The sequence below is a fragment of the Hemicordylus capensis genome, chromosome 3, assembly GCF_027244095.1.
Source record: "Hemicordylus capensis ecotype Gifberg chromosome 3, rHemCap1.1.pri, whole genome shotgun sequence".
Classification (NCBI taxonomy): domain Eukaryota; kingdom Metazoa; phylum Chordata; class Lepidosauria; order Squamata; family Cordylidae; genus Hemicordylus; species Hemicordylus capensis.
In genome coordinates, this window is record NC_069659.1 from 119,472,942 (window position 1) to 119,494,129 (window position 21,188).

Here is a 21,188-nt window from a genome sequence, read left to right on the forward strand (position 1 = left end):
ATTTTGCTATCACATGTAAGGTTGTGTGGCAATCGAATATACAATTAGAAATGCATGAAATTTTCAGTCAGTAATGTTTCAGTGGGAGTATTAAAGAACTCAGTAAGTAGACAAGCAATTGCTGTGTTCACCTTATGTAGTTGATTGAAATTATTATTTATTTATTTACACAGTCAGACAGGTGTTATTGACTGGTTTGTTTTATCCAGACATCGAGTCCTTCCCAAGGACCTGGGATGGCTGAATTTTATTATCAATGTTCTTGCTGCTGTTATAGATATCGTCGCAGAATATAGGCTGTTCCCAGTGAAGTTGCTTTTTGTAATTGGCTAATGGTGATTTCTTTGGCCCCTATGGTGTTGAGGTGCTCTTCAAATTGTTTTGGAATTGCACCTAGGGTGCCAATTACCACTGGGATTATTTTGGTCTTTTTCTGCCACAGCCTTTCAGTTTCAATTTGTAGATCTTTGTATTTGGTGATTTTTTCTATTTCTTTTTCTTCTATTCTGCTATCCCCTAGTATTGCTATGTCAATTATTTTAACTTGTTTTTCTTTCTTCTCAACTACAGTTATATCTGGTGTATTGTGTGGCAGATGTATGTCTGTTTGTAGTCGGAAGTCCCATAATATTTTTGCATCTTCATTTTCTACAACTTTTTCAATTGTATTGTCCCACCAATCTTTGGCTACAGGTAGCTTGTATTTTTTGCAGATGTTCCAGTGTATCATCCCTGCTACCTTGTCATGCCTTTGTTTGTAGTCAGTCTGTGTGATCTTTTTACCAGCTGATTTAGGTGGTCCACGGTTTCATCTGCTTCTTTACAAAGGCGGCACTTGCTGTTTGTTGTGGATTGTTCTACTTTTGCTCTTATTGCATTTGTTCTTAGTGCCTGTTCTTGTGCAGCCAGTATTAAACCCTGTGCTTCTTTCTTCAAGTTGCCATTCTTAAGCCATTGCCAGGTCTTGGTGATGTCTGATTTTCCACTTATATTGTGCAAATATCAACCATGCAGTGGCTTATTTTTCCATTTTTCTGCTCGGTTCTTGATTTCTCTTTCTTGTAGGCCTGCTTTGTTTCATTGGTGTTGAATAGTTTCTCGTTATTGACCATTTGAAGTGCATCTTCTTCACTGTCCTTGATATTCTTCAAGGCCTCTTTTCTCCTCCTCTGCTGTTTGAGAAATTATTATTATTATATTTATATCCCGCTCTTCCTCCAAGGAGCCCAGAGCGGTGTACTACATACTTAAGTTTCTCTTGCACAACAAACCTGTGAAGTAGGTTAGGCTGAGAGAGAAGTGGCTGGCCCAGAGTCACACAGCTAGTATCATGGATGAATGGGGATTTTAACTTGGGTCTCCCGGGTCCTAGTCCAGCACTCTAACCACTACACCACACTGGCTCCTCAGGAAATAACTGAACCTATGAAATTGTGATTAGAAATATAATAGATAGGAATAGAGAACATTTGGGATTTTCATTAGAACTTAGTTGTGGAATAGCATATCAAGAATCAAAGTTGTGGTTAGCGCTAAAATGATTTGATTTCTAAATCTTGTCCATTAGCTTTGGTTCTTGAGTAGATTCTCTTACCCAGAGATGCACCTAAGTAATTTGGCGCCTTGACCTAAAGGCCTTTGGAGCGCCCCTGAGCTCTTGCTGGAGGTCCCTGCCCGCTGCCCGCTGCAAGTTAAACATCATCATCTAAAGGTTTTTGGAGCCCCTCACCCCTGCAAGGTAAGCATCATCCCCGCACACACACACACAGTATTTTTAACAAGTGGGTTCTTCAGGGCACAAACAGCAACTGAACTCACAAGAATGTAAGAATATTAAACAGATTTATATTTATTTATTTTGTGCATTTATATACTTCCCCATACAAAAAAGTCCCAGGGTGGTTCACAATTTATGCAAATATACATTAACAGAAACATTTCAACATGCAACTTAACATATTTCCATCTCTCATATTTCTTTCCCCACACCCCCCTCTGTCTCTAAAGCAGAAGTCATGCTCGGCCACCCAGCACAGCAGCGACCACAACACTCAGGATAGACTAAAGAAGATTTGGGGGTTGTGGAGGCCCAGGGGTTGTGGAGCCCCTGGACTACGTCAGTTCTTACCTATTCCCGGTTGCTCCCTTAGAGTGCCTGTATGCTAGTTGTCTCGGTTCAGTGAACAGAATTTAAGAATTGGTCACTAGTTGAATTTTCATTTAGATTTTTGAATAGATGGTGACTTTGCCATGTGAACATTGTTTGTGAACATTTATCTTCTTCTGTATACATATGTGAAAAATGAGTAATCTCAATTGTAGGAGTAGGAGCAATAAGGGAAAATATTTCCTTGATGAAGAAGACTGACTGAATATGGATCACTGAAATTTAAATTGTAAGACGTGGCAAGAAAGTGTAATCTGTTATAGTAGTAGATGTGTCATTGCCATGTGTGGGAGATGCATCTTTTTTTCTTTGCTGATTATAGAAAGCAAGACCTAAAGCATGAATGGACTCAGGCCTAGGACATCATTTTTTGTAAAGACAGTGACAAGAGTCTGATTTTAAGAAGGCCAAGAGTTGGATTTTGGAGTGAACCTTATTTATACGGCTCTGAAGTTGTTCCTGGAATAGCACATTCAGTTTGGAGTTTTTACAATGACTTACTTATGTAGGTAAATTAGGGAGAAAACCACATATCAGCAGCAAATATAGAGCAATCAAGCATTTATTTTGCTTATGATTACAGGTCTTAGTAACAACAGGAGAGAGGGCATGCTGGTGGGCCACTGTGCAAAACAGGATGCTGGACTAGTTGGGCCTTGGGCCTGATCCAGCAGGGCTGTTCTTATGTTCTTAATGCAAAATCTGTTGCCATAATGACATGGTTGACTGGTAGTTTTATTTAGAAACCTCAAAGGGTTTTTTTCTGTGCCTTTATTTATTAATTTAAAATATTTTCCTGCCGTTCTGCCTAAGAAAGATATCCAAAGCAGATAACACAATTAAACCAATCTAAATAATTACACAAATAGCATACAGAAGGTAATCTGAGCCAGTGGTCGGTCAGTGCACACACACCACCACCACCACCACCACACCACCACCAGTTCTGAGCAAAAACAAAAGCTTTTAATTGGTGCCTAAAACCTGATGATGTAGGAGCCAGATGATGTTGGGAAGGACCATTTCAAAGTCTGGATAAGACCATGGAAAATACCTTTTCCCTTTTATGGTCTTATCTTCAAAGGTGCGGGCACATAGATTTAGATAGGAGTTTGTAAGTCCTTCAGGGATATATAGGTCAAAACCAGAACCTTGAATTCTGTCCAGAAATCATGTGGTAACTAGTGGTGATCTTATAAGCAGTGGCTTGTAGGGTGAACTATAAAACCTAGCTACATTATTTTGTACTAATTCAGGTTTCCAAACAGTCTTCAAAAGCCCCTTGGATAAATATTCCAGTAATCTAAAATGACCATGCTTTGTGGTGAAGCAGCTCGTAAAGCTTTCTAACCAGAGGACTAAATAGCTTTTACTTTTTTATTTATAAGGTACTGCTATTGGACTACTATCTTCCAAAACAGAAGTAAAAGAACTCATGTTAAAGCTAACTTTACTGAAAAGAGGAAAAAGGTAGAAAGAGAGACAAACGGGTATGATCTGCAGTCTTCTCACATCTGCTAGTCCTTGCACTGAACATGAGTAAAGGTTCGCTCATCCATTTGTATCCCTATGAACAAAATGAATTCAAATTTCTAGCCATTGTAGATGCTAGAAATGCTAAAAACTGTTTAATCTTCAAATGTACCCCAAATCACCTCTGCAGAGTGATTGGGGATGAACTGATGGAAGTTACCTTTCTCTCAGGCTATCTTAGCAGCACTGTGTCCAGAAGTGCACCTAGGTAATTTTGAAGCCTGGACCGAAAGGCTTTTGGAGGCCCAGCAAATTAAGCATCACCCCCCTACCTGTAATCACACACACACTTGACACATGCAGTATTTTTAATACATGGGTTCTTGAGGACACAAACATCAACTGAACTCACAAGAATGTATAATATAAATATAAATATTCAAATATGCATTACAACATGCAACTTAAGATATTCCCATCCCACATTTCTTCCCCCACTTCCCCCTCTGTCTCTAAAACAGAGATCATGCTCGGCCGCCCAGTGCAGTGTGGGCCAGCATCATGGCAACCATACCACCTGGAACAGACTAAAGAGGATTTGGGAGCCCTGGACTTCAGCCCTGAAGTCCAGCGGTAAGAGTGCCTCTGACTGTCAGTAAATTATTATAAGCATTTTTTTAAAGTGCATGTTGCTTTAGATTAGAAGCGTTCCCCCATTCATGTGAAATTATTTAGCATCTGAGTGAGTTCTGTTTTTAAGCACATTGCAGTTGCTTTTGCAAATTCTTGTTTGTTAAGGTTGGAAAAATTGCAGAGAAGGATTGAAAAATAAAGTACTGATCTTCTTGGATGAGAGAGAAAACATCAGATGTCTTTACCATACTCAAAGGGATTTTACCAGATGTGTGCAGCATTCTTTGGAGTGTTCCTAATAAGGAAAGTTTGCACAGTTAAAGGCAGTTCTGCATTTGTACAGCCATGTGGAAGAGGATTTTCTTTGGTGGAAAGAGAGGGAGATGACCACTCCTTGTGCTGCTTCAAAACAATTTCAGTGGAATAAGCAAGTTATAGATTGCGTCTACTTTTTTCTCACATGCAGTTATACAGCATTTGGCAGCCTAAAATTTCGCTGAGCTTACTTGGGAGTCTAATTAAGAAAGTCATCTTTGTCTCTCTTTGATCCTGAAGATGAATGAAGTTAACACTCAGTGGCTAAAGAGATTATAGGAGTTACAGTTTGAGCTGTTTCTAAGACACCTGATATACATGGCTCCAGGAAAATATGTCTCTCTTATAAGAATCGCAGCATGAATTATCATCTTCAGTATTGAATTCAACTTAGGACATCGGTGGAGCAGCAGATTTTTGTTAGTTAATGGGTAAGGAAACCATTGTGTCTGGAATCCAGCATTGGCGGAGATTTTTATAGTACTACTTGAAAAGATTAACTTGTTTGATTTTAATTTTTACTTGTTGTAACTAATGGCGGGGGGAATTCCATACCTGGGGGGGGGGACCTTTTCTCTGTTGACAACATATTTTTTGCTTGGTAAGATAAATGTTACTATTCTATCTGCCACTTAGCAGACTAAGAAGTCAACAAGCAGCAAGTTCTCAAAGACCTTTTATTTTTTCTGTTTTCATATCTTTGCATTGTTGCTAACAAGCCTGAGAGAGGCAAAAGCCCTTCAATCAGCAGTGCTGTTATGTAATTAAAGTCAATTATGTGACTAGACCAAGTTAGTTTAATTGAAATTTCTGTGGAGTGTCTGAGATGTTTTTATCATCTTTGTGATTATGCAGTGTCTGTATCCCTAGTCATTGACAGTTGTGAGGCATATTTCGGGCTATACCCTAGCTGTGTAGTTTGTGTAGTTTGTTTTTATTATTAGTCTCTCTCTCTCTCTCTCTCTCTCAAACTGACTGACATGAAAAGAAGGTTCCTTGCCCCAAAGGGACCCACAATTTAAAAATAGATATAAGGGAAATGGAGGAGGGAGGGATGTTGAGGTCAAGAAAAGACTATAACTGCATACACTGAGCAGTGGGATTTCACAAATATTACAAACAAAACCAAATAGGGATGGGCAGCCTAGTAGACAGATCTAGTCACTGAAAAGAAAAGCAAACTCATATAATAATCAGATAAAAACATTAAGTCAAAAACTAATTTCCAAAAAATGGAGAAAAAGAAAAAGTGCTTAGAAGTAGAGACAGCAAAACCGAACCATCTTGGGTGCTGCCACAGATATCACTAGCTGATCTTAGAAAAGCAACACAATCATGGTGAAAGGTAATCCTTTAGGTATTCTGCTAAATATCTAATGACAGCGCTTTGAACTCTGTGCCCAGTAAACTATTGACAGCCAGTGTAGCTGGGACAATCCTGGTGCTATATGGTCTGTATAAGGTGCAGTAAAAGCTTTCTTCACAGTTCCATTTATTAACAACAAAAACCCAATGTTTTCAAGTAGTCAGAAACAGAGATACCCCAAAATCTGTTATTAAATCTATATGGATTTTGTATATAGTACTGAGAGCTATGCCTAAGAAGATCTGCTTCATGGAACTCCTTGCTGCTTGGTAGCAAAAACTGCATTCTAACCCTGGTCCATATTTTGGAGGAGACTAGAGCTCCAGAACATATTTGTAGGGAGATTAGAATGATGGCCGCTGAAACGTGGTCATTCCTCAGCTAAACTTTCAAATGTACAAATTACTGCAAAAGTATAGCACCAAGTAAAAGTTGGTCATCTTTTTGGCCCAGTCTCAGAGTATCTCGTAACTCTAGCAATTGTTTCTGTTTTTCATAACAGTGGGAAATTTTACAGGCTCCTTTTTTCCTTCTTGCTGTCCAAAATAAATGTGCTGCTTAAAACAAAGAATGAAACGCAAGGACAGTATTCAAACTGTTTGCGTTTGAAAGCAAGGGTTTCCTCTATATTATCCGCACAAATCTGATACTCAAGGGTCATAGTGCTGGCATGGGAAAGGAATGAAAGACAATCTTAAGGACTGGTGACTTTGTTTAATGTTCATGTGCAACACAAGGAGTGGTCTTGCAAGTCCATGCTGAGTCATTGGGAATGTGAATGAGCACCTCCCCCTCCTGGCATTCTGCTGTTTTTCCTAATCATATGGGAAGAGTTCATCCAAACTCGCTCTCACATGCAATCTAAATACCGCTTTAATGTTGTAATTTTAACCATTAGGAGAAAAGGAAAGACTCACCAGGAGAAAGGAGCAAGAAGTGTTTGTTCCTGTCTCTGTTGTTCAAGAACCAGCTCAAGACATACTGTCTGAACGGGCCCAAAGTGTATCCTGGGGATACAGAAGCAATTTTGCATCTTTATTTTTCTGCAAAACAAAATGAATCTTCTCTTTCCACATTATTTAATCATAAAGTAGGACAGAAGTATTTTGGTTCCTATTGAATCTATTATACCCTGCTTTTCAGCCAAGCTTTGCTCCTCCCAAAGGAGTTTATAGCAATCACTGAGGTACAGTGTTTCCTCTAACAAGGATTCTCAGATGTTGTTGATCCCCAGCTGCAGTGGCTTTTGCTGTAGGATTATGGGAGTTGTAGTCAACAACCTCTGGGAATCCCTGTTAGAGGAAACACTGCTGAGATATAATGTCTTCATGATTTGTGGAAATGTAGAAGTGGCAACTTTTTGTGGCCCTGGCAGTTGTGGGCACAATCCAGTTTTAGGGTTTTCTGTTTAGGGTGGAAGGGATTGCAAATCTACTGCAGGTGGACAGAAGCAACCCTTCTGTTGTCGCCTGTCTGTGCTGTCCCCTGGAAATGGCTGCCAAATTCCAGATTTAAGCCATTTCTGCATCTGTTTTGCAATACCTAGGATTATGCCTTAGCTTAAAAGACTAACATGAAAATGCTTCTATTATACTTTAAGCACGATAGACATGTTGCACCTGTGGAAACTTACTGTTTGCACCCAAACCCAAAGAACTCAGTGGGAAGAAGGCAAAAAAGATTCTGCCTAAGCCAGTTTGGTAAAGCCAAAATGTTCCTACTAGGCCCCATGTGGCGACTGGCTATCCCCCACTAAAAGGCAGGTGGATGCCATGCTATCAGCCTGGGAAGCGGGGTCAGTCTATAAAGAGGCTGACAACCCAGCTTTCCATTAGGTGAGCATGGTCACAGGCAAGATGACAGCTGCTCATGGGTCCAGCCTTCTCCAACAGTTGGAGCACAATCCTGTCCCCCTCCAAACTGCACTAGCACAGAGGAGGGAAGCAGCATTGTCATTACATATCATCATAAGTGGTCATTTAGTGGGCGATTTGTCACCATAATGAGGGCACTCGGGTCCTAGGGTAAAGAAAACCAAATAAATGCCTGAAGAATGTTCATCCATTGTACATATTATGGTAATTCCTTATGCTGGGTGGGCAGGGGAATAAATAACATGTCAGAGGGGGATTATTGAAACTGGTAATTTCCAATAAAAACAAATATTTATATACCATTTTTCAACAAAAAGTTTCCAAAGCAGTTTACATAGAGAGAAAAATAAATAAAATTGATCCCAGTCCCCACATGGCTCTCAGTCTAAAAAGAAACATAAGATAAACACCAGCAACAGTCACTGGAGAGATGCTGTGCTGGGGGTGGATACAGCCAGTTGCTGTCCCCCTGCTAAATAAAGAGAATCACCATGTTTAAAAGGTGCATCTTTGCCCACTTAGCAGGGATATTGCCCAGTTAGCAAGGCAATTTCAGACACATGCTCTAGAGATCAGTCTGTTTCAGGGCATTTTAGAGAGATTGTCAACTGATCAGTTGCCTGATAGATAACACATCGTGATACTGTGAAGGTGGCAGTGCCAAAGGCTTCGACGGAGACTGTTCTGTTGTCATGGAGGCCTGTCATGCTTGAATCATACCCAGGGATCCACAAATTTAGACTTTGCTCACTAGTAAGCAATTATTAGTGGTTGCCACCAGTGTTCCTTCTAACAGGGATTCCCAAAAGTTGTTGACTACAAATCCCAGAAACCCCAGCTACAATGGTTTTTGCTTGGGGATTCTGGAAGTTGTAGTCAACAACATCTGGGAATCCCTGTTAGAGGGAACTGGTTGCCACCAATCTCCCTATCTTTTCTCAGATCCTTTTTCTGGCATGAGCAAGGGAGCTTAGGAGAGAAGTCTTCTGTCATTTGTGCTGTGATGAATATAAGAAACAGTGGGAGCCTACTCCTACGGTTCAGAGAGGATTCCTGCCAGGGACGTAACTACCATTAGGCAAGGGGAGGCGGCTGCCTGGGGGCCCCCATGCTTCGAGGGGCCCCCCAGAGGCAAGTCACATGTGAAGTGAGTGTGTGTTTGTGTGTGTGTGTGTGTGTGTGTGTGTGTGTGTGTGTGTGTGTCAGCGGGGGCCCATTTTAAAATTTTGTCTCTGGGCCCACTCCAGCTTCATTACGCCCCTGATTCCTGCTGTTTCTTAACTTCTTAGTGACCTCTAGTGAGGAGATTTGTGTGGTGCTGAGTACCCTGCTTGTCAGAGGGCTGGGGGCACTTGACCCTAGTGAGCTGTCAACTGGATTTGTAGGTGCCTGATCATACCTCAGAAGTTAGGATGTGGTTGGGTTATTCTACTTCTTCATTGTAGATTTCCTGTCACCATGTTAAATGTTTGTCTAAATGTTTGTGATATGAACAATCTTTATCTAAATCTATAAAACTGCTAAAAACATGAGCATATTAATTTAGTAAGCATTTCTTCATTATGTTTGCAGTGTTCCCTCTAACAGGGATCTCCAGATGTTGTTGACTAAAACTCACATAATCCCCAAGCAAAAGCCATTACAGCTGGGGATTCTGGAAGTTGTAGTCCACAACATCTGGGGATCCCTGTTAGAGGGAACACTGCATGTTTGTAGCAGAAACTAGGATGGATTTTCCTTCACTGCAGGACTGTGGCTAGTAGGAGTTTTGTAGCAAGTAATACGCCAAGCACAAATATGAAATGTTGTAGCTGTTGTTACTATCAACTTGTGATGCAGCCCATGAATCCTTGAGTTTATAGCTGTTTTCACACTTCTTTCATACTCTTGAAACGTTTCTAGGTTATGTGCACCCATGCTTGATTATGATATGAGTTTATAGAATAATTCACTTTTGTAGATAGCAAATACATTTGATCCAGACATAAAAAAAATTTTCAATGTGGTACCGTGCGGTATGGTTTTCTAGTACAAGTGAATTCAGCCCCTTGTGGAATAAATGAATGAATGAATGCTTTATTATGGTCATTGACCCAACATCACAGAAACAAACAAAATACAATAAAAATAGTACAAGTAATGCAAAATACTGATACTCAAATCAGCTCAGACCTGATCTTATATGTGGCTGCACAAAATTTGGCCACACACAGTGTTGTAGATACACAGTGATCAACTAATAAAGTTGTATATCCATCATTCTTTCTAACAGGAATGTTTGATAAAAGGGGGGAAATAAGAGAAATATGAATATCTCTGTAAAATGAACAGTATAGAAAAACAAGAGTCACAGTTTCGACGCCCTGCCCACAAGGACATTTTACGGTAATAAATAGGGATTTTATGGTACCTACCCTCCATTACAGCAGATGGGAGTGTGTTGAATCATGCAAGGGAGAGAAGGCCCTTCTCTGGGACAAAGTCATTAAATTTATTAAATCATGGGCTGGTTTAGGGTAATTTGTGAAACTACAAAGAAAGTTTCTTGCAGAGATTTGTTCCAAGTTGCTCTGCTTTTCAATGTCTGCATATGTTGCTTTCTAGGCCCTTTAGCAGCATCAAGGCCCAGAGGCATTAGAAACTGAGGGGAGAATCCATGCTTGCCCAACACATCATGGTCATTTACACCAGCTAGACTGGAAGCTTCCAAAACAAGAAAGGCTCGTCCTTTGCCTCTAGTGGATATATGTGAACATCTCAGTGCTGCCCACATGTTATAATGCTTTGCAGAACTTGGCAAACACTGTCCAGAAATAATGGAATGCTAGATGTGCAATCTGAAACTCAAGACACCATGAAAATTCCTAGAATCATTTCTGACTTTCTTCTTTATTACTTTGCATATAATAGTGATGGACTGTAGTGTTAGAAGCCATAGTCAAGATAATTCTGTAAAAATGTAGCGCACAAAGTAATTAGTAGAACATTTACATCAGTGTAACTATATGTGCATTCTGTGTACCCTGTTTAATATCTCAGTCTGTAGGGTAGGTTTATCACAATTTTGCCTTACAAATAGGCCTACAATAAGAGAAGTTAGGCTTAAAAAAACCCAGTTTGCACAATGCTACTCATTGGCTTTTGTTGGAGAAAAATAACTCCGTAGAGGCTCTTTAGTAAGTAGAGGCCACACCGTTCCATCATATTCAAAGCTTTATTAATCATTGCATGCCGGACAAACAACCTGAAGCTGAGAGCCCCGATTGTGGGCAGATACAAAGATTATATTCAGGGGTCTTATCAGTGATGCAAATAACAGGATCCAAAAACGCAACAATCCAAAATGCATCACCCTAGTTTTAATAGCCAATCACAGTCAGTCCGCAATATAAATCTCCTCATTATTGCACATGCCTGACCTCGCATGCCAGTTATCCCACTGTGTACAATCTGTAAACACAGCATCATACTGAAAGCAGCATTGGAGTCAGTTTTCTTCATCAGTTTCATGACAGAAAAAGGATTTGATTCCATGTCCCAGTTCAGACATAATACTAAACTATGGTTAAACACTACAGGAGCAAATCTAAGGCAGTTGTGAGCTTGCATGTGTGAAAGAAGAGTGGAAACTTTGCTTTCCTTTCACTTGGAAAGAAAGCATATTTCTATGTTGCATATGTACATGTGGAATCTGTGGTTTAACTAATTATAGAATATCAAACCATGTTTCAATTCATACATAATAGGGAGCTGCAGTTCTTAAAGTGAATGCAAGAAATTGTGCTTTTTTATCACCTGTGAGCCCACAAGTCCTGTAGTGCTAAATGATGGATCGTGTGCGGGTAACACATAATTCGGCGTGAACCTCTAATTTTTTAAAGCATTAAAAAGCATTAAAGCATTAAAAAGCAGTTTGCAATGAGTTCTCCATATCATCTGTTGCTTTTATTTTGTACTTTATTAATTGATTTTTATAACCAATTCTTATAAAATCCCTTTTACTATATATAGTAACTTGTTTTCAGGGATTCTGTATTGAACAAAATGACAAAACCGGGGACCAAAATATTGATGAAATGTACAAGCATGAATGGGAGACTACATGTGAGCACTATAAGATAAAAGGGCCACTCTGAGAAGAGTATTGCATGGATAAGGTTGCAGGTTCCCTCTCTAGCATCTCCAGATATGGCTGGGAGAGACTCCTGCCTGTAACCTTAGAGAAGCCACTGCCAGTCTGGGTAAACACTGAACTAGACGGACCAATGGTCTGACAGAACATAGCTTCCTATGTTCCTAAGGACAAATGGGAAATAGGTTACTGTCTCTTTTGGTGTTGCATTTGGTAAACCAAGTATCCAAAGTACATTTTGCTTACTAAATTTATCTGACTGTAGAAGTAAAGAAAAATAAAACTGCAATATTGTCTTTTGTGATGCTGTTTTACCCAAGGTCTTCTCTTTCATCATGAAGGTCTTTTAATACTGAATGTAGTTAAGCATATATGTTGAGAGAATCATAAATCAAACGCAAGCAATAGGGTTGTGGAAGTGATTTTGATTCTATTATAGTAGTAAACTTCATGTTTTACAGTGCATGCTGTCTCTTTCACATACACTACATAATGCTTACAAACAGGAACCTCAGTCAAGTATAACCTTAGACAAGAGTTTAAAGATGTACTAGTAATGGAGGAGCTTAGGAGAGGAGAGCTGGTCTTGTGGTAGAAAGCATGACTTGTCCCAGTAGCTAAGCAGGGTCTGCCCTGGTTGCATATGAATGGGAGACTTGATGTGTGAGCACTGCAAGATATTCCCCTCAGGGGATGAAGCCGCTCTGGGAAGAGCAGAAGGTTTCAAGTTCCCTCCCTGGCTTCTCCAAGATAGGGCTGAGAGAGATTCCTGCCTGCAACCTTGGAGAAGCTGCTGGCAGTCTGTGAAGACAATACTGAGCTAGATAGACGAATGGGGTCTGACTCAGTATATGGCAGTTTCCTATGTTCCTAATGATTGCACACTAGCTGGGTGACTCTGGGCTAGTCACATCTCTCTCAGCCTAACCTACTTCACAGGGTTGTTGTGAAAGAGAAACTCAAGTATGTAGTACACCGCTCTGGGCTCCTTGGAGGAAGAGCGGGATATAAATGTAAAAATAAAAATACATACATACATTGCAGCATTCTGTTTGTTTACAGTCATAATATTCTTGACACTAACCGACTCAACTGGGGTATGTATTCAAAGAAAGTATAATATTTCTAATAGGCATTACATTGGGAAGAAAGTGGACCTTCAACCCCACAAGCTGCATTTCAGAAATGGATGGAAAACATCAATACTGTACTGCTGAATCTAATACTTTGTTTGAAAGATGGTGAAGTGTGAGGCAGTAAGGCTAACCTCTCTATTCAGTGTGTGAGTGATGGGGTGTTACCAGACCCACTCGCTTTGCCATTTTGGGGTGCTTCAGTGTACCTTCTAAACCCAAGCCTTCAGCCATTTTCTCTCTCTAAATTTTGCTTGGAAGAGAAATGCTGGCTACATTCCAGGTAAACGGCCATTCAGGCAAGGTGATTTCCTAAAAGGCATTTCTTGGGTTCATTTGCAAAGACCAGCAGCAAGCCAGATGAAATGTCCCTTGCTGATTGTATTAGAGTACTGGCAGGAGAAACGAAGAACAGACCCCTCTTATTGTTGCAAAAGGAACAAAGGAGAAAGAGATGCAAGCTCTCTTCCATTTAGTTTGATAAGTGTCTTCAAGATTGAGTTGACAACCTTGAACCTACCCATCTGTTCCTCGCCATCATTATCAGAATTAAGCCAGCATATGCTGAATATGTGGTGATCCCTCCTCCCTTCTCTTTGTCAAGGTGATTGCTCCAGCAATCTTCCTTCATAAATATCCTTTGTGAAGGAGGATAGAGGGAGAAGCCACTCAGACACAACCTAATAGATATCCAATAATTCACACCTTATTGGTAGCAAGAATTCCTAAACTCAGTCAAAGGTTTATCCAAAGATTGGTCTCAGCCAGTCCTTGGCCCCATGGTATGTCTTTTCCTATAAGAACCTCCTTCAGCATAGGATCAGGCTGCTGTTCGCACTCTCTCACTTCCCCCCCACCCCACTCTCTTTTTGCTGGACTCACGCTTTTGCCCCCTAGCCCTTTTGCCAGAATTTTTGCCACCTGCAACTGCTTCTGCCAGTCAGGCTTTTGCCACATTTGCTGCCCATGCACCTTGTCACCAGACGCTGCACCCCATGCTGCCTGGGTGTGCCAATTAGTTTGCTTTATGTTTGTACTCCCTAGAGAGGATTCCCACAGCAAGATCTAGGTCGATATGGCACATGCTTTTCTCTCCCATTCTCCCTTCTTTCATCCTCGAGCCTCTATCCCCCTTCCTAGGACAGCAACTTGGTAATGTGCCTAACCAACCACTTTTCTCTCTGTACCCCCATTATCCCTCAGTAAAGCAGCTCTTTTGTTTTCAAAGTCATGTTTCCATCCTCTTTCATTCTCCTTCCAGTGCATCCATGCTGCGGCCTCCTGTTCCACACAGCTCTTAAGTTATTTCTAGCTGTTGACAGGTCTGCACCAATTTGAAGTTAGTCTCCCCCACTTGAGCCAAAACATATTCACGGGGGGCGGGGGGAACTGACATGCATCCCACAGACCTCGTAACAGGGGTGATGAGTGTTGGGGATACCCCCAAATATTCCCAACTCTTTCCACAGTTTAGTGCATAATTTTGATTATGCACTGAACATGGTTAACTGGTTGTATACTGGTGCAAACACTGTATGGTTTAAGAAGTCTTTGGTATAAATTGTAGCTATAGTGTTTGCATTTATAGCAATTTTTACTTTGCTTTGGTCCTAATAAATATGTATGAAACTAAGGGGATATTGTTTAAGTTCTTTGAAGTGTGAAGCCAATTGCATAGTTAAGCTTCAGTTGTAGTCAGTAATGTTACTTATGTGTGCTAGAACATTTTTATATTGCTTCCCCCACAGGGGCCTAACTATAATAGGGCAAGGGGAGACAGTTATCTGGGGGCCTACTGCCTTGGGAGGGGCAGAGGCAAGTCACACAACTGACTCCCCCAGCTACACACCCACCCGGGCATCCTTCAATTGTATTCATCCTCCGAAACTGATGTATGTGCTGAGACCTGGAGCTACCAGAACAGCATGTCTTTCTCTAGTACCATTACATGACTTGCATCGTCCACAATTTACTAAACGTTTTTAAAAATAATTTAGGATGATGTTCTATTGTGGCACATAGGTTTTTTGCTACAGAAGGGGCATTTTCAGAGAGGCTAACCCCTAAGGAGGGAGAAAGGTCCTTCCCCCATATCTTGGGCCCTATCTGGATCTCCCTCTGGCTCTGTTTTTCTAAAAATCAGTAGGTCAGCATCTAATGATTTGCTTCATATTATGTGTGCTTTGGCCCGTAGAATGTAAACATACAAATAAAAAAAATTATTTTTCCATTTCCAATAATTGAGCAGTGTTGAGAGAGTTTTTAGCTGCATAAAAAGAACATGTATTTATTATTATTATTTTATATTTATATCCCGCTTTTCCTCCAAGGAGCCCAGAGCGGTGTACTACATATTTGAGTTTCTCTTTCACAACAACCCTGTGAAGTAGGTTAGGCTGAGAGAGAAGTGACTGGCCCAGAGTCACACAGCTAGTTTCATGGCTGAATGGGGATTTGAACTTGGGTCTCCCCAGTCCTAGTCCAGCACTCTAACCACTACACCACGAACGAATGCAGTTGCTTTTAGCATATTTTATTATACCATCTTCTGCCACTCTTGTGAACAGTCTTATTTCATGTTGCTTTGGTCTGTCTGAATACAGTTGGATTATAAATTCTAAATAAAGCAGACAGCTAAAAGTAAACATTTCTTGCTCATCTCAAGTAGATTAGGAGTTCCCAGTACTCATAATACAGCATTTTCCAAAAATATTTTGACAGATATTGTCTCCACAAACATCATCACAATAATGTTAGAGTGACCAGGGAGATAATGTAAGAATTGCAGCAAGGTTAACACATTGATGTTTGCTTTGAAACATAAGAGTTGGGAGGGTAAGGAATAAGGAAAGAGAGAACAATTACAAATCAGTTTTTCATTGTGGTCCTTTGTGCAGAATTAAGGTTTTGAGTTTGTCAAATGTAATGGATTTCGACCTGGGAAAATTGTTCATGGAGTATCCGACTTTAAAAAGAAGTTCTTAAGAAGCTATTGGAAAATAAAGTTTCTGGCCCTCCTGGTGATTAACATTTCTAAAGGACTTTCAAGTAATTAGTCTCTCCTTCTCAACATTGTCTTTTTTAGCAGTCTTAATAATCCTATATTGTTTCCTTGGTTAATTCTGTTGTGCACATACCTAATTGCAATGTTAAATATTCTAAAATGTAGTTCAATGACAATAATTTTTGCTTGCTAAGATGTGCTGTGATTTCCTTTAAATGCTTAAGATTGGTCATAGCATCATATACAACATCACACAAGGTACATTGTGTTTTAGTATAGAGTAATACTGTTTGCAAATGTGTTTATGCAGATATTTAGGATTTGTGAGCCAAATAGGTTGATTCTAAGTGACAGAACATTTATTTATTTATTTATTTATTTATTTATTTATTTATTTATTTATTTATTTAACATATTTTTATACTGCCCAAAACTTATGTTTCTGGGCAGTTTACAACAAGTTTTGCATGTATATGCAAAAAGGTTTCATGCTTGTGTCTTTGCAACATTTGCTGAAAGCCTATTTAAAAATTGGATGTAGAACTATAATGTTTGTCGCATTTAACATGCATAAATGCTGCTTCTGTTGCATTCAAAAACAGTTTGTGCTTATTGGTATGTACTGGATTTCTGGCTAGCAATTTTATTGTAATTCTTGCATATTCTTCATTGCATAGCACACACTTAGCAGTGTGGTGGAAGTTAATAAATGTCTGGTGCAGCTCTTATGCCAACTCTAGCCTGAAGCTTGAGTTGACCACATACAAATTTTAAGTAGTTTGGAAACCCATAGGTTGTAATAACTAGGGTTGTCATGCCGTCTGAATTGGGAAACCATAGTTACCGCTGTTCAGTCTCCAGACTTAGGCTGAATTTGGTCATAACACAGAACCGAAGGTCCAATGGACCTGAGGTTCTGCTCCCCCTTCCTCCCCACAATGCGCTTTGCTGTCTGGATTCAGAGGTAAGTGCTGGCCTCATATCGGCTGTCTGCGAGACTGCAGAGAAGAGGCGGAACTGGCTGCCAGGCTTCCTTCTTTGATTGATGGACAGCCGTGGCAGTGAATCAGGACGGAGCGAGGAAGGAACTTGCTTCCCTCAATTTTAGCCCCAGGGAAGGTTATCTACATTACTGAATTGGGACACAAAGGAGGCAGCCGCAAGTTGGAGGCCCAAGCAGCGAACCTCATCTCAAACCGAGGATTCACATTGGAGTTTGAATGAATCCTCGGGTTGAGTTGTGGTCCAAACTGCGATTTCCCACATTCAGACGTTCAGGTTTGGGGACCTCTGGCTACTCTGCCTCCGGTTCCCTGTCACATCCAAATCTGGCCAAATGAAAAATATATGTTGGAATGAATTTTCTGTATACGATACATTTAGCAAAGTAATCTCTACACTGACTGGCAACAGCTCTCCAGAATTTCAGAGAGGTATTTTCCCTTCCAGCCTGGAGACACCAGTGATTGAAGCTGGGACCTTTTATGTTCAAAGCATGTCATCTATCCCTGAGTTAGAGCCCCTCCCTACAGTTCAGATCATGGTTTAGATTCTAAACTACGATTATGTTTTGATGTGATATCTGAATTGAGCTGAGGCCTATTTATAGTTAATATTATTCAATAATTAAATGAGACGGTGAATAATTATTTAATAATTCAGTGGGCCTATGCTATTGACTGTATTCAACCATCAGATCCGCAAAGTGGTTATGATGTTTTAAAATCAATTTTTAACTTTTTCATAAGTCTTGCCCTCAAATCTTCCCAGAGGACATGGTTCTGCTGTTGCACATTCTCTTAAAAAAATTACCTATCCCTCTTCCATAATTTTTATGCGTGCTGGAGGAATAAAAGGTGACCATGTTGATAATAATGATAGTTATTGTGAGGCATGAAAAGAAAACTAGGTGGGGTTTTTTAATGCTGCTTTTTGTAGTTTGAACGATAGATGTACCTAGGACCAGGCCATTGGACCATGCAGAATCTTGCTCTAAAATTGCTTGCTCTAATCTCAATTAAGTTTCTTGTTTACTACTACTACTACCACTACTACTACTACTAAATTTTTATATGGCTCTTCAACCAAAGTTCTCAAAGCAGTTTTCATAGAAAAATAAATAATACATAAATTATATGGTCCCCTGTCCCCAAAGTGCTTACAATCTGAAAAGGCACATAAAGCAGATACCAGCAACAACCACTGGAGGGATGCTGTGCTGGGGTTGGATAAACAAAACCAGATATAAATTCTTCCCTTCTTGCGTTTTGAATGTTCACTATGTCAATCTATAAGGTTTCTCAGTGTTTTGCTTTGTTACCTTAAACCAGGGCTGCTCAACTTCTGCCTTCCTGTAGGTGTTGGCCTACAACTCCCACATTCCCTGGCTATTGGCCACTGAGGCTGGGGATTATGGAAGTTGTAGTCCAAAAGCACCTGGGCGGGGGGCCAAAGTTGAGCAGATCTGCCTGAGACTATGCCGTGGATGCCCATTTGTATGCTGTGAAATTTTATCCATCAAACACATGAACACATGGCTCTCTCTCCTGCCATAATCAATGTGGAAACATTAAGCTTCACTGTACTGTCTGGATGACCCTGGTTATAGGAATCGTGTCACATTTTTAGGAACAGTATATATATCCTAGAATAGGGCACACAAATGGAAAATGTTTGGCTCGTTGTCCCTCAGCCCAGATAAGTCAAGACATTCTTAAGGTAGTTACTTTCACTGTGGTGAATGGGTTGCAGCTGGTGAGGGTAATGAGGAGGGAAAGCCCAGCTTTCCTCTCAGAATTGGAACGAGGGATGTTGGTGGAGATCACTCCCATAACTGCACAGTGTTCCCTGCTCCTCCTCCTAGCTCCAAGGTTGTGAGGAAGACTAGGGGTCTTTTGGGGCAGGGGTGCTATATTGGCATGGTGCATGGAGCACCTTAGCCACACGGCACCTTAGCCACCAGGAAACCCTGCAACTTCCTTTCCTGTGCACTTCCTCCAAACAGCCAAGCCCAACGCTTGTCTCTCTGGCTTCAGAGAAGGAAAGGAAAGTGGGAGAAGCAGGATGTTTTTCCCTGCCTATGTTTATCAGAGGTGGTGCCTTGGGTGAAATTCTACAAATAGGAGGAATTGGGATGGGAGTGGCAACAATCTGGTTCATACAATCCAAAAGACCATAGCCTGTATCTCCTCTTCTTCATCCTCATTCTCCCCTTCCTTCTGCTTGTGCACTCAGGTGAGACACATTCTGGTTCTTATATCACAATTTCCCATGATGTTTGAACTGGGGAACTGTAGTTTAAGAACAGCAAATATTGAGTTCAACCGGTCATGCAAGGGAAAGAGGAAAGGGAAAGGATTAAGAGCCGTGCATGAAGTACTTGGCAAAGACACATCTATGAAGTATATAAAGGATTACCTGGAGACTGGTGTGCAGCTGACAAAACAAGAAAAGTGCTCCTTTTAAGCCTAATTGTGTCAAAGTAATATGCCATGACAGCCAAAATTGTTGGGAGGTAGGGTGTGTGTGTGTGTGTGTACATGTACACCTACACACCTGTAAAATAAAGCATTGGGTTTAATTTTAATTGTGGGCTTATGGAGCAGCATTTCAATGAGTTGTTGATATCCATGTGACACGTCATACTTTTGGTTTTCCACTTGATTTCCTGCAGGGTGACTTCACTTGGAACAGCATGTCAGGGCGCAGCGTTCGGCTGAAATCTGTTCCTGTTCAAAGCCTTTCGGAATTAGAGCGTGCCCGGCTACAGGAAGTGGCCTTTTATCAGTTGCAGCAGGACTGTGACTTAGGATGTCAGATAACTATTCCCAAAGGTAAGAGGTGTATCTAAATTCTTCTGGACAGTGTTCAAAGTTAATCCCTGCAAAGTAAATCACAAACTGCAGAGCCTGGTAGCATAGGAGAAGAGGGAGATGCTTTGTATGTTACTATCTATTATAATGTTGAAGTCCCATAATACCCCAGTCAAATGTATATATCCCTAGGAACTTTGTTCCCCAACAGTTACAATATGTAATGTTGGGACAGAATATCATAATGCATATGAGCTAATGTATATGGGTACTGGAACTGAAATGTTACCTATTTCTTATCCACAGAAGGAAACTAACTATTCACTCAGGATTCTGTGCTGTCTCTGGTTGTGTGGTGGGAGTATAGAGCAGTGTTCCCTATAAGGCATGAGCATGTTTGTGCACTCACACATTTTTGATATCTGTGTGCTGACACTGAAGGAGAATTGATTGTTTTGTATGTGAGACAGGGTCTTCTCAGTCATTGCCCCCAGGCTTCACGCATTCTTTGGCTTCCCTATTTGGCTATTAACTCAAACATTTGACCTTATCCACTTCGTTAATTTTAGATCCCTCTCAGGTTGAATTGGGAAGGCCCCACTCTGAATATACCTGCGCACACCCTGACTTAATACTACTGCCCAAAAGAAAACTCATTCCGCACACAGGTGAAAAAAATTAGAGAGAACACTGGTAGAGAGTAGGGTGGGGTGAAGAGTAAGGACCCAAAGTTGGCCTCCTGTTACCAAACAGCCATATGCCAATAAATGTATACAATGTGTAACTGATTATTAAGTGTATATACTGCCTTTCATAACAAGTGTTCCTCTATATGGAACACAACACACACACACACAGATATATATATAGATATAGATATATACACAATACCATAAAATCTATAAAAATTAAAAATGCATAATGAACAGAACAATAAAGCACAACATGGACAAGTATCAAATCAACAGCCCTTAAAGGTCACATGTCTGAGTGAATAGCCAAATAGGGAAGCCAAAGAATGTGTGAAGCCTGGGGACAATGACTGAGAAGACCCTGTCTCACATACAAAACAATCAAGCCTCGTTCAATGTCGGCACACAGAGCAGAACCCCCTCTGATGATTTTGTTTGGGCAGAACCATTTGGGAGCAAGTGGCCCTTCAGATATCAGATGATAAAACTATTAAGGGTTTTTAAATTTTTATAACCAGTACCTTGAACTGGTCCCGTAAACAAATGTCCAGGCGATCCAGCTTTTTCAAGAGATCCTACTGTTGCAG

At 40.5% G+C, this 21,188-nt stretch overlaps 1 protein-coding gene across 5 annotated transcripts in view; it reads left to right on the plus strand.

Moving 5' to 3' along the window:
* The window catches only part of ARHGAP6 (Rho GTPase activating protein 6), a 404,943-nt gene that overhangs the window by 312,610 nt on the left and 71,145 nt on the right, over window positions 1–21,188 (plus strand). For 4 of the 5 annotated variants that reach the window (XR_008319601.1, XM_053310319.1, XM_053310320.1 and 1 more), the window contains exon 2: window positions 19,771–19,930. Coding sequence is in view for 4 of the 5 variants with exons in the window: in XM_053310319.1 (XP_053166294.1) it covers window positions 19,771–19,930 (160 nt within the window). In the remaining variant the exon portion in view is untranslated. Of the gene's footprint in view, window positions 1–4,886; window positions 5,020–19,770; window positions 19,931–21,188 lie in introns of those variants that run through there. The other variant, XM_053310321.1, reaches the window with a different exon arrangement.